General features: G+C 44.9%; 1 protein-coding gene and 1 long non-coding RNA gene across 4 annotated transcripts in view; one reads left to right on the forward strand and one right to left on the reverse strand.

Annotated features, from left to right (window-relative positions):
• The window catches only part of BRINP2 (BMP/retinoic acid inducible neural specific 2), a 64,054-nt gene that overhangs the window by 39,407 nt on the left and 10,985 nt on the right, over positions 1-13,662 (forward strand). For both annotated transcript variants that reach the window (XM_047841013.1, XM_047841012.1), the window contains exons 2-3: positions 2,382-2,572; positions 3,647-3,855. In XM_047841013.1, the coding sequence (XP_047696969.1) occupies positions 2,382-2,572; positions 3,647-3,855 (400 nt within the window). The remainder of the gene's footprint in view (positions 1-2,381; positions 2,573-3,646; positions 3,856-13,662) is intronic.
• On the reverse strand, positions 4,786-13,019 carry LOC125155570 (uncharacterized). Of its 2 annotated transcripts, XR_007148271.1 has the most exons (4): positions 12,921-13,019; positions 12,456-12,575; positions 9,801-10,057; positions 4,786-6,525 (listed from the first exon to the last, which is right to left on the reverse strand). It is a non-coding gene; the product is annotated as an uncharacterized LOC125155570 (long non-coding RNA). The 2 variants fall into 2 exon arrangements; XR_007148272.1 differs by lacking the exon at positions 12,456-12,575.

Raw genomic sequence — 13,662 nt, forward strand, 5'->3', positions numbered from 1 at the left:
GTACAAAGGAAATAAATGATAATGTATTATTATGAACTTGCCTTCTTAGATAAATAAAGCCACACAATGGGAATTTTAAAAGACTTTGCTGGAACCTTGAATTATTAGTCGTCTCTTTTCTTTTGTTTCCCTGGTAATAGTTGGCACATGCCCCTCCTCTCTGTCTCAGTCTCTATAGTTAGATGGGAGAATTCTATAGGTTTAAATCGGGCATGGATTTTTATTATTTTGGAGCTCTTTTTATTTTTCTGCAGCCCTGTCATTTGTAGTCCATGGATTTGGGGAGAAAGTTAGACCAAACTTCAGCACTGTCATAAAGAGCAGAGTGGGGATAGGTGAGAAGGTTGAGAAGACCTTGAATTTTGTTGTTCCCTAAGGCAATGGAGCTGGTCCTTCTGAGTATAATTTGAAAGGCTATGGAAAAGTACTTTCTCACTAATGGATGTGATCCTTTCAATTTCATCCCAGGACAGATTCCCCTTGGAAATGTGTCCCTTTCAGTGAGGATCAAAGTATGAAGATTAAAGATCTAGATGGGACTAGAAAGGAATTTGGAATTTTGCCATCTTATAGAATAGGGCTTCTCAAAAGATGGGTTCTCTTAGGTCTTTTCAGGGTGTCCATATTGACATCTGCACTGATGGCACAAAAAACCATGGTGAATAAAACTACTGGCATCTGTGTTTGAATAAAGGCAGTCTCACCAAATCACACCAGTCATCTCCATCATTACATACTTGCACCTAAGCACACACACACACACGCTTGTTTTTATGCTAGATTCACATAAGAACGTCCTTGAAGCAGTTAAACTTATTAATTTTATTAGATATTGAGCCTTAAGTATACACCTTTTTTTAAAATAGGCTCCATGCCCAGTGTGAGCCTTGAACTCATGACCTAGAGATCAAGAGTTGCATGCTCTACCAACTGAGCCAGCCAGGCACCCCTACACATCTTTTTAATATTTTGTATGATGAAATGTAAAATAAACATAAAATGAGTCTAAGGCTACTGAAGAATGATGATTGTCTCAGGGAAAGATGCTTTTGTGATTGAATTGTAAGCTGAACTAGTCGCGTTTTCATTGGAACTGAATTTTTCTTCAGAGAACAGCGAACAGATAAACTGTGGTTATTTAGACACTTTAGTGTCTGGCAAACATTTTCTCAAAAAATAAAGGGGGGGGGGGTAAAGTAAGCCTACCTCTTCAAGGAAAACAGCTAACAGTATCTGTTGCTAGTGATAAAATTTAAGCTTTCAAATGAAAATTAGAATTTTGGAAAACTTGTATTTGTCATTATGAGTTTGGTAGCAGTTCCAGTACTTAGCAACTTTATGCATGGGATTTGTGATATTAACAAATATGGTGTTTTGACATTATATAATGAAGTATCACAATGTGGAAGGCCTGAATAATTCAGTGATCCCATACTTTTTGGATGACCATGCGTGATGTTTCAAAATCACGAAGGGTAAAAAGACCCATTCAAAATACAATATAGAACACTGGATTTTAATGTAATAGAGTATAAAAAGTGCGTTGATGTGGTTTCAGATTCCACTCTGTAACCTTTAAGGAACGACATTTGTTGCATTTAGTGAATATCCACAAAGACTACATAAGAATACATGCAGAAGCAAATATGAGAAAGTAGCCTTCTTCTGGTAAGCCAAATATTAAAGACACTTGCAAAAATGCAAAGTAATACCACTCTTCTTGCTAAATTGGCTTTGTTTCAGAACATATGGTTATGGTAATAAAAATATGTCATTTATGTTATATGTAATAGATTTACTGCTGTTATCTTTAAGTGAACTAATAAATAAATAAAAATTTTCTGTTTTATTTTTTAAAGCGGTAATTATCAATAGAGATAAGCCGCATAAATATGGGGGGCTCCGTCATTTGTTAAGAGTGTGAACGGGTCAAAATTTGAGAACCACTGTTGTAGACCATACTCCTCACTTTCAAATGGGTAACTGAGGCGATGATAGGTGATGTGACTCATCCACTGAGTGGCAACTGTGACTGTATCATATCTCTGCAATCCATTGTTCTGTTTTCACTGTTTGCATAATTGTTTTCTCGTACTACACTACTACGTGACTACCTGCATATGAGTAAGCAAATCAGAGACCCCAGTGAGAAAGCAGATGGGAATAGGTTCTGATGGAAGTCAGTTGACAGCCTGGGAATGGGAAGCTGGGTGGAAGGCCAAACGGCCTCTTGCAGGCAGTGGGTGCCTCCATGTGGAGGGATGTGCGCTGAGGGGAGTGAGGAGGGTACAAGTGGAGGAAGAACATGACCTCTTTCAGATTTTATGTTTCTTGTTCTCAAATACATTGAGCTTTTCTTCATCCCTTGACTTTTCCTCCAGGGAGTTTGCCCGTTGGAAAGTAAACAACTTGGCTCTGGAAAGGAGGGACTTCTTCAGTTTGCCATTGCCTCTTGCCCCAGAATTTATCCGGAACATCCGCCTCCTCGGAAGGAGACCCAACTTACAACAGGTTACTGAAAACCTGATAAAAAAGTACGGCACTCATTTCTTACTTTCTGCCACCCTTGGAGGTAAGCAACATCATGATCTTACACTAATTGGCTGTCAGATCATTGAAAATAGCTTTAAGACCCAAGGAGTATAGCTTGAGTCTTCCTGGGTCTTTGTTCTTCCTTGCCTGGTACTGCCTGAGAAATATTTTTCTTTCTGCTGCCTTTGAGAGCGGTATAATCTCTTGACATCCAGATTTACCTAGAACATTGCTATTTGCTTATAAGCATCCTCCTGAGGAGGGGGTGCGGGGTAAGGAGGTTGGGGGACTGACAGGCTCCTACTAAGCACTTGCCAGCAGGGGGCGCTCCTAGTTTTCTTTTGACAGAGCCTTCTCACCCAGAGGCTTTTCCACATCCTAATACTTGCTGTGGCTCTAGTTGTCAGACCCATGGGCAAAAAAAGCAAATGTCCATTGAGTCCCTGACCCCTGCTTACCTCCCTAAAGATTGGTAACTGGACAAACTAACTCTAGTGATTCTGGGCTGGATAGGGACAAGGTTGGGAGTGGGGATGGTGTACCTGTGGCCAAATCAAAAGCTCTGAAGAGGCAGGGTTCTCTCTGCCCTGGGAAGAAGAAAGCAAGATTTATTATAACATTTAGCTCACTGTCTGATGGACAAAAAGGATCTCTCCAAGGGTTCAGGCCAGCTGCCGGCATGTGGTAGGTGTTGAGTGTTTGATGGGGAAGAGGGCGGGTGAGCTTCAAGGCTTTTGCCCTTTCTGAGGGAGCAGAAATATCCATGGTGACTTCTCATAAACAACTTGAGAGAGAAAATTTTATCTCCCCCATGGAGGTAGATTGCCTGAGACTGAGATCAATAAAGGATGTTAAATGGATAAGCTGGAGGGGAGGGGATGAGCTATGGGATAGTTAAAGAATGAAGGAAAAGGAGGAGGGCCTCTCAGGCAGTGATGCCGGTCACCTTGGGCACTGTGTGATGAGACCGTTCTGAAGACAGTGATGAGGAAGAGGTCGTCAGCAGGGGCAATGGGCTCCCTCTGAGCTCTGACTGTTCTGGCCAAGGGTTTCATGTTCTAATTGGCAGGGGATTCAGAAGGCCTCACCAATGGACCCATGTTGTTTGCTTTAGGAGAAGAGTCCCTAACCATTTTTGTGGACAAGCGGAAACTGAGCCGCAAGACAGAGACAGCAGGAAGTGCACCTGCAGTTGGGGGCAGTGGGAACAGCTCTGCCGTGTCCCTGGAGACTTTGCACCAGCTGGCAGCCTCCTACTTCATCGACAGAGAGAGCACTCTGAGGCGGCTGCACCATATCCAGATAGCCACGGGGGCCATCAAGGTAACAGCCTGTGGAGTACTGGGAGAGGGAGGGCAGACAGCAGAGAGAAAGCAAGGGGGAGGCTAGGGTCTTAGCCAGCTCCAGATCAGTCAGACCCGACTGATGGACGTGGGGAAGAAGCTTTCTGAGACGAGGCACAACCGTCCCTAAAAGGTGGCCCAGGTCTTCACTTGCACAGCAGATAGTCATGTAGCTTCTACTGGGAGGCAGTCTCCAGCCAACGGACTGTTGGTAGAAAGGCAGACAAGGTCCTTATTCTGCACCTGTTACGTTCTAGTGAGGGATGGGAATTTTACACAGGGAAAAGCAAAGTAATTTTAGATAAAGACAGAAAGAAAAGACAGAGTCATAAGGTATGTATTTCCTGGGGTGGGAAAGGAGCAGCTAATATTAGCCAGATTGGTCTGGGGAGGGAACTTTGGGTTTAAACTTTGAGGCTGAATGACCTCAGGGAAGAGTATTCAGACAACAAGAACAGTAAGTGCTAAGGCCCTGAGGCAGCAACCGGCTTGGTGCCTTGGAACACAGAGAAGACTGTTGTGACTATAGTAAGGTGAACAAGAAGACACTGGTACAATATGACGTTCAGAAGTAGACTGGAATCAGATTACGTGGCCATGAAAAGGAATCTTAATATGTCAAAGTGCAATGGAAAACATCCAGAGAGTTTTAAGCAGAGGAGTGATATGATGCCATGCATGTTGGAAAATGATCCAGTAGTTACTATAACATTAATAATCATAACCTCCATCCTATCTTCTCTACTTATATCTAGGAGAATTCTAGGAAAACTCATATTGTAATAGGGAAGAGAAGACCAATGACGATACTTGAGAATGCTGGATTATTTTATTCTAAATGTAGAGTTAAGACGGCAAGTAATGGTCAGTCTTCTCTTATATTCCGCTTTTATCACACCCAGAATTTAGATGGTTTTGTTCATTTGTTTATTGGTTCAGTAGATATTTACTGAACACCTATTATGTGTCAGGTACTGCTCTAGGTACTGAGAATCCCAGAGTGAAGAATACATATAAAGTCCCTGCCCTCATGAAGCATAAATTCTAGTGATGGAGATGTAATATAATGTCAGGTGGGATTAATGGTATGAAGAAGTGGAGCCAGGCAAGAGGATGGAGAGGGATAGGGACACCACACTTTAGGGAAGACCTGTGTGAAAAAATGCCATTTAAGCAGACATCTGAATGAAGGGAGGGAGCAAGCCACATGGGAGTGAGAGCAGGTGCAATTGCCCTGAAGCAGGAGTGTGCATGTTACGATCCAGAAACACTGCATAATGTAGCAGGAGTGCCGTTACAAGAGGGGTGAAGTAGGAGATGAGGCTGCAGAGAAAATTTTATCTCCCCCTGACGGCAGACTGCCTGAGACGGAGATCAATAAAGGATGTGAAGATCATGAGGGCATTACTGATCAGGGAAGAGAGGAGAAAGAGGGATCCTGGAGACTGATGCAGTGACTATTGCAATGGTCAAGGGAAGAAATAATGGTGGCTCGCTCAGACAAAGCTGGGTGTATAGAGGTAGTGAAAATTTGGCAGGTGCCAAGATATATTTTGATGGTAGAGCCTACAGGCTTAGCTAATAAATTAGAAGAAAGGACTCAAGATTAACTGCAAGATTTTTGGCATGAGCAGCAAGATGAACAGTGATTGCATTTACTGAGAAGGACAACAGTGGGGGAGACGCCAATCTGAAAGAAGCAAATCAAGAGCTTGGTTTTAGACACAGTGAATTTGACATTCCTATTAGACATCCAAGTAGAGGTATCTAACAGGCAGTTGAATATAAACACTAGGCTTCAGAGAGAAAGGTCATGACTGAAGATGTAATTTTGGCATACAAATATATATACACATGTAGGTGGTATTTAATATCATGAGAAAGGATGAGATGAGATCACTTGAGGAGTGAATGTAGCTGGTAGAGCAGCCCTAAGGCTGCCCAGCCCTAAGGCTGAGTTGTGCAGCACATCAATATTCAGAAATGGGGACTAGGAGAAGGATCCAACAGAGAAGGCTGACACCAGGCAGAAAGGTATGAAGAGAATCAAAGCCACATCACAAGACGATATGAAGCAAGTGTTTCATAGAAGAAGGAGCAGACAACTGCGTTAGATGCTGTTAAACAGTCAGATAGAGAATGGACCTTCAATTTGGCAACATGGAGGTAACTAGCAACCTAGATAAGAGTGGTTTCCGTGTCATGACAGGTACAAAAGGCTGAGTGCAGAAGGTTCAAGAGAGAAAACAAAGTGAGGAACCAGAGGAGTAGAGACAATTCTTTAAGGGTTTTGCTGTAAAGGCAAACAGAAAAAATGGGTGATAGCTGGAGAGTGGTATAAGGTCAAGAGAGGTGGAATTTTTGTTTTTAAGATGAGAGATACTCAAGAATCTTGGCATGTTGATTGAAATGATTCAGGAGAGGGGGAGAAAAGGATGATTCAGAAGTGATAGGAGACAACTGCAAGAGCACCTGGGCAGGCGGGAGGGGTGGTTCTTACACAGGAGCATAAACATCTCATCCTTTGTAGCAGGAGGCATTCAAATGCGCAGGACACACGTAGTAGGATGTAGACGCTGGGGGTCGGGATGCGGATGTCCCCTTCTGATTGATCCTATTTCCTTGATTACACAAGAAGCAGAGTCCTTGCCTAAAAGGAAGGAGAAGGGATTACTGAGAGAAGAATGCAGGGGATGGTTTCAGAAGAATAGGGGTTAGGTATTTTAATGGACTAGATAAATGTTGTGGGTTGTTGGGCAGCACTGAGAGCCCATTTGAGACCCATGGTCGTAATTACATGGGAACAGTCAGAATAGCTGTGAGTTTTATCAGCTACATTTGGCACTTCAAGTACAGGCAGGCATGGAGGAGGTGGAGAGTTGATTGAACAGAAATGTGTGTGTGTGTGTGCGCGTGTGAGTACATGAAGATGAAACAAAACGGGAGTTGAGAATATACACAAAGCAGTGATTATAGTGATGGACCAAGGGATTTGGGACTGTTAAGGGACAGCAGGAAGTGAAAAGTTGGTTACGTCAAAAGACTGGAAGTCTAAGTAGGTTTGATACTTGTTAGAGGGAAGTGACCAGGGGAAGTGCAGGTGTGTGATGATTTATGTTGAGATTGGAGAGAAAGTGCAATTAGCAAAACAAATCAGGTTCTGAACATGGCCATGAGTGTGGGTGGCTAAGATGGGGCTGGAGGACAAGATGAATGGAGAGGGGAGAAGGCTAGGGACTTGGGAGGCCAGGGTATTAAAGGGTTTTCTACATGGATGCTGAGGTCAACAGGAAAGATACAAACCTTTTGGTGATAACAATGACAGTGGTAAGCAAGCTTAATACTGGAAATCCTTAACAACTGAATGGGACTAACAAGAGAAATAGACAGCAACAAGGAGGGGTCATGGGTGATAAAGTCCTGATGGTTCTGGCTTCAGAGGAGCCAGAGATGGCTAGAGAGGAGGGGGAGCAGTGTTCAGGATAGTGGCAACGCACCTCACTCCTCTGCCCAGCAATGTGAGGTGTGGGAACACAGCCAGCCACTGCTAGGCAAGACTGCAAGGGAACCCCTGTTTTCAGCATCTTCTGGACTGTGCTTAATGCAAAAAGATGAAGCAGACTCTTGAGAGGAGATCAAGGTTATGGAGGACCTTGCTGAAGACTGATCATGAGACCGAGAGAGCACGATGGAAGTTACCTGAAGAGGTCAGATTAAGAGAGGTGCAGTGTCTGGCGTGAGAGCCTGAGACAGGACAGTGGCTGAAGTTAACAGGGATTTAGGGTACCTTTGGGATTCTGGTCTCTGAGGCAGCTTAAAATGATGAAAGAAGACTATTAGTAACATGGAGTGGGTTTTTACCAAGAAGACAGAACTCTGGGGAAGCCCCTTTCCCCCTGCAGTCCTGTAGTGAGTTGGCTGTGTCAAAGTGGGAGAAGAATTGGTCTTATCTGGAAATAAAAGGTAGGTCTGGGTCAACAACTCAAAGGTCCCATTAATGTGCCTTCCTGTCCTTTGACCTGACCAGCTTTTCACTTTCTTCCCCCCTTCATGGCCTCGTTTGCCTCACTATTTGCCTAACTTAGACTCCATGGTCCACCACTATAATCACGGCATTGGATATACCTTCAACTTGCCCCTCACTGCCTTCTCATGTCCATGCCATCCCCTTAATTCAGGACCTCATCAACTCTTGCCCAGTTTTCTTGCATTATCTTTTTAACTAGTCTTCCCGTCTCCATTCTCAGCTCTTCTCTCTTATCCGCCCTCTCTGCTGCCTGCATGAGTGCAAAGCATCATGTACCACCCCCCCCCCCGTCCCGTTTAAACCACTGTGCCCCAGCCACGGTTGCAGTGTGACAATGGAGAGAACATAGGGTTGAACCCAAAAGTCTTTGCTGTGCCACTGCTCATGTGGGCTGCTAGCAAGTTACCAAACTACTCTGAACCTCACTTTTCTTATCCTTAAAACTGTTCAATAATTAAAATATTTTTTACCTTGAAGGATTTCTGTAAGGATCAAATAAAAAAACAGAGAGAGTGCATGAGCCACAGCACAAATGGAGCTTGAAAAAGAATAATTCCTCATCTTAACAAAACCATAAAGCCATTGAAGATTATCCCTAATGGTCTCTTTTGTCTCTTCTCAACCCGTTTCCCCCATCAACCCTTCACTTACAATTTCTATCATGTAGGCCCATCCTGTTAGTCTGTTTAAAAAATTTTTATTATTTTGAGTGAGAGAAGGCTGGGGGGCAGGGGGAGAGAATGAATGGAGGATGGGCAGAGAAAAAGAAGAGAGAGAGAGAGAAAAGAACCCAAGCAGGTTCCACACTGTCAGTGCAGAGCCAGATGTGGGGCTTGACCCCACGAACTGTGAGATCACAGTTCAAAATCAAGAGTTGGACTCTCAACCAACTGAGCGGCCCAGGCATCCCACTAACTATTAGTCTTTATTCAGAGCCCCTGCTGTTTGCTTTGCTTGTCTGTTTACGTAACTGTCTCTCCCTCACTCTTCTTTGCTCAAGTCAAAAAGGTTACTCTTTGGGGAAGCCTTTTCTGACTCCCAAGGTAGTTAAATGCTCTCTTTGGTGTATCAAGCACATGCCTCTTTTATAGGGCTTATCATTTGAACTATATTTGCTAGCTAACATGAAGTCCTTGAGGGAGGGACTGGTTCTTATTCATCTTTGGTTCCCAGTAGAAGTACAGAGCATATTCCATTATGGGTAATGAGTAAAGGTTTGTTGACTGACAGAATAAATGAATGAATGAATGAGTCACTGTTTTCCACATAGGTTATGCTCTTTTCAGTGTATGTACAAGGGCATATAAACATGTTTAGTTGAAAGAAAACAAAGCTACTCCAAGTCACTTGAGCATAAACCTGGTTTATAAAGAGGACTACGGTGAAGACTATCACATATCTCCAAGGACAAGACACTAAATGTCCAGACACATGGGTCTTATAAAAGGGCAGTAAGGCTCCCAGGTTACCTCATTTCTTGTTGGAACACATGTCATCTTTTTTTTTCATCTGCTTCACCTTCTAGCTTCTTTTCCAAGTTCTTTCCTTTGTTTTTTTTCTAGACCTTTCTGTATGCCAGTGACTTCAGCTTACATTTAGCTCTGCCTTGCTCTGGAGCTGACACTGACTCTGGCCCGGACTGAATACTATTTTTCTGTTTTATCTCTCAGCTGGTGCCATTGGGGCAGGAACCACTCTTGTTCACTGCTGTATTCTCAGTTCCTGGCACTTAGTAATGCTTGATGATTATTTATTCTGAATTTTAAGGGTGTCCACCATCACCCTTTAAATTGTTTCTCTCAGTGTCACAGTTCTGACTTCTCTGGAGGGAAGTTTTGTTCAGAGTTCACTTTAGTCCACTATAAAGAGTTCAATACATAGTCTGAAATATGGCTTACCGGATTCATCTCTTTGGCAAAGTCTGCAGGTGGCACAGTGAGAGGCAGGAAGGTACCCAAAGCCACATCTATCGTAGTGCCTGGGGATGCACTTTCCAGAACTAGAGCCACTGCCCATCTCCCCAGAAGTGGGGCCGCCATCCTTGGAAGGTTCTTTTTGGAACTCCTCCAATCACACATGGAATGTGGGAGGATAATTCATCTTCCACTGAGCTGATTAACCTGGAGTTTTCTCTGTTGAGGGGTGCAAGGTACTCCTTCCATGGGATGCAATTCAGAAAAACATGAGAAAACAGGATTATTTTCTCCTACCTCCACTCCTCCTCGTCCTCATGCTCACATAACTTAGCTCTAGAGAACCACGTGACCTGTCCAAGAACACCCTGCTAGACTGAGGAGCAACGGGAGGTCTCGGCTCCCTATCCCACCACCATGCTCACCTGATAGGGTTGACCTGCCCATTTTATCCTACTGTCAAATGTTCCACCAGAGACCATTCCTTTGCTTGATCACGCTTTTACAGATCCACATAGCAAGGGCCAGTAGGCTGGATGCATCCCGCAGTGTATCCCTGCAAGCTGATACTCCTTTACTGGGGCTATAGCCCCTGCCACCTGCTTCCCTCTACTGAACATGCCTTTGCAGGAGTAGAGCTGGCTTCCACCAAGGCCATTACTCTGCATCGAGGTGGGTGGCATGAGGGGTTCTGCTCACCTGCTCAGCCTTGGGGAAGGGAAAACCCTCCAGCCTCTCTGCCTGTCTCTTATGTCTGTAAGCAGGTGTACTCTTACTTTTCCCCCCTTGTTAGCCACCTCTAGTTTACTAACATGCCCCTTTTATTTATCTGACACATTCCTCTGAGACCCTACTGAACATCTCACTCTGTTGCAAGGTTTACCCTGCTCAGTGCACACCTCTCTTACAGGATTTGTCATATTATATTCCAGCTGTGTGCATCCCCACTGCCACGTCCCCACACCCACGGGCGTGGTAGGAGGGCTTGGAGCAGTTGGGACTCCGTAGCTTGCACACCGTTTCTTCACCGTGGCTGGCACGCAGTGAGGCACTAAATAGAATGCTTGGTAGGTGAAAGCTGGCTGCCTGGTTTAGTGGGAAACAAACTTGCTCAAGGGAGAAAGCTTGGGATCAAGTTTCAGTCTTGATGCTCACCACTTGACTTCTCAACGTCAGTGAGTTACCAGCTATTTGACTCACCTGTTCCCAGGGCTTAGCTTCAGCTGACAGGGCTACACCAGCTATTAGAATATTAAACCACTTTCATATCAGCTGGCAAACAGTCTGCACCCAATCACCTGGGTGTCATCGTAACCACTGTTCTCTCTCCCTTGGAGCCCCCAGGTTTCCCATTGATGGTAACCAAGGGGTGAATGGACCTCGGGAGGTCTCCAGAATGCTGCTGGTACCACTCCTGGCACCTCTTCTAATTAGCCCACCCACTCCTGTCTTACCTGCTGATTAATATTATGAATCCCACCCCTGTCTCTGCCATGGGGTTGGGGTGAAACCCAATGACACAGTTCACATGGAAACACTTGGCAAACTATAAAGGGCTGAATATATACACTGCACCTCCTGTCCGTGATGCCTGGGAAGGGATCAGAGCCATTAGGCAGAGGACCCTGTTCTCATTCGCAGCTCACCCTCTACTTAATCGAAATGTGGGGAAGGACTTGGTTTGATATGTTCCAGAGCTTACTGAAAAGAGCCCACACAAAAGTTCAGATGGGTCCCAGGATGGCAAAATGGAGTGGTTCTCACAAAGCATCCTTAAAAAGACTTGTCTGAATTCCTCAGCGCACAGCCTGGGATTCAATTTGCAGTTCTCTTAAGCACACACACCATCAGCTGTGTTCGCCCTGCCCAGCCCTATCGCTCACAATTAGAAGCCCATTTCTGTCCCTTTTAGCTTTGCAGGTGTCCCCCTAGGTAGGACAAGAGCAGCGGGGGAGGCAAAGGGCAGGGGGAGGAGAGCAGACTCACTGGAGGGAGTGTTCACACGACCTAGTATTTATGGAAAATTGGATGTGCTAATGAACCTGAGATCCATCAGGGCTTTCTGAAGGCAGGACAGTCTCTGTCAACAGACCAATTAGCACACAATTATTTTCCCTTTCTGAAAGCTTATCTGAGATGCTCTTTGAATGTGTGTGCCTGAGTGAACTGCACTTTCCATTACCTCTATGGGCCTTTTCTATAATCTGCCAAAGTTGTCTGCCTCCGCTACAGAGAAAGCCCAGGGTTCTCTGGACTAACCCTCCAGAGACTCTAGTATTTTCATCACTTGGGGGAAGGGGCCTTCGGGCATCCTGTTACCAAGTCAGTGCCCAGGCAATATCTGCAAGAGGACCCTCTCCAGCTCCCTTTCTTCTTCCCATCTCCTTATATCTCTAGGGAGGACAGAGGTGGTTCAAAGCAGAATAGGAGTGGAAGGAGCAAGGACGTTGGGATCTAATGTAATCTGAGTGCCTTCCTCACTCTTGGAGATCTGGTGTGCCTCCTTATAAGGAAATGAGCTTGAGGATCACAGCCTTTGTCTCTTCTTCATGCCAGTTCTCATGGCGCAATTAACAAAGGGAAGCTACCCACATCCTTTCAATGCCTTTATCAATTTGATTGTCCACTTGTGGAACTAACCTTTGGGAGTAGCCAAGTAAAGGTCAAAAAACCACATCAGAGCCAGGCCCGGAATACTGCACAAGATGGCGGTGGTGGTGGGGAAGCAGATGGGTTGGCAGTACGTAGGTAGGGATTGTGCTGAGATAAAGGAGAGGAGAGTGGCTGTTCTCTGTTATCCTCCTTGAGGGGTCATCCTACTCCTATGTAAGGCATGTAGCTCCCTCCCTACCTGGACTTGATGCTGGTGAGTGACCAGCTCAGGGGTGGGTGGATGGAAAAGCCAGTGCAAAACTCAATGACAGTGTGAACAGCTTAGATGGAGGCGGGGACAGGCAAGTGTCCCAAAGACCAGACCCACCTGCCATCTCACCCATCATCCCACCCTGCCATTCAGTCCATCACATTCCAGAAGACCTGGGCTAGTCCTTGGCCAGGGCTCCTCTTACAGGGACTTTAACACCATAGAGATAAAGAAGACCTTACCTTGAAAGAAGCCTGGCTCTGCCTCCCCGCTGTAGTTTGACAGCTAGCCAATCACCCACTCACTCTATACAGAGACATTATTCAGCACCTGGTGCCCACCTGTGGAGGGAGGCAAGTGCATGTGTAACAGCCCGAACACTGGGATTAGAGAAACATGTTTCTACTTGTCTGGAAACTCCTTATGGAAGTGACTGTGCCTCACTCACTCAGTGTGAGTTCTGGATGCTCCTTGCATATTTGTTAAATGAATAAATGAATGAATGAAAGAGTATATGAATGAGCTGAATGAATCCTAGCCCTGTAGGCAACTAGCCATATGACCTTGGATAAAGCATTTAACTCATCTGGCCAAGGTCTTCCCATCTGTAATATTAGGATACTGTGATCTCAAGTCTATACAATTTGTTTTGCCCTGTGTTCACATTCTCAACAGAGGGCAGATCACTAAGCTATTTTGGATGAACTGCGCTGTTTACACTTGTTTTTAAAAGTGATGTCATCCAAAGGGCTTTAACTCACTTTATTTTCCTGAAGTCCTCTGATGTGCCCTCAGAGGAGACAGGAGGGACACTGACAGGGTGCTAGGATTCAAACGATAAGATCCCGTTCAGCTGCGCATAGCTCTGTGGCCTGGCACACCGTAACTCTTGGAACCTTGCTTTCCTATTTTGGAGAGCGCTAGTAGTGCGACTTGTTTCAGAGTTTCTGTAAGGGTTAAATGGGATGATCCTGGAGGATGAAC

The sequence above is a fragment of the Prionailurus viverrinus genome, chromosome F1 (assembly GCF_022837055.1).
Source record: "Prionailurus viverrinus isolate Anna chromosome F1, UM_Priviv_1.0, whole genome shotgun sequence".
Lineage (NCBI taxonomy): Eukaryota > Metazoa > Chordata > Mammalia > Carnivora > Felidae > Prionailurus > Prionailurus viverrinus.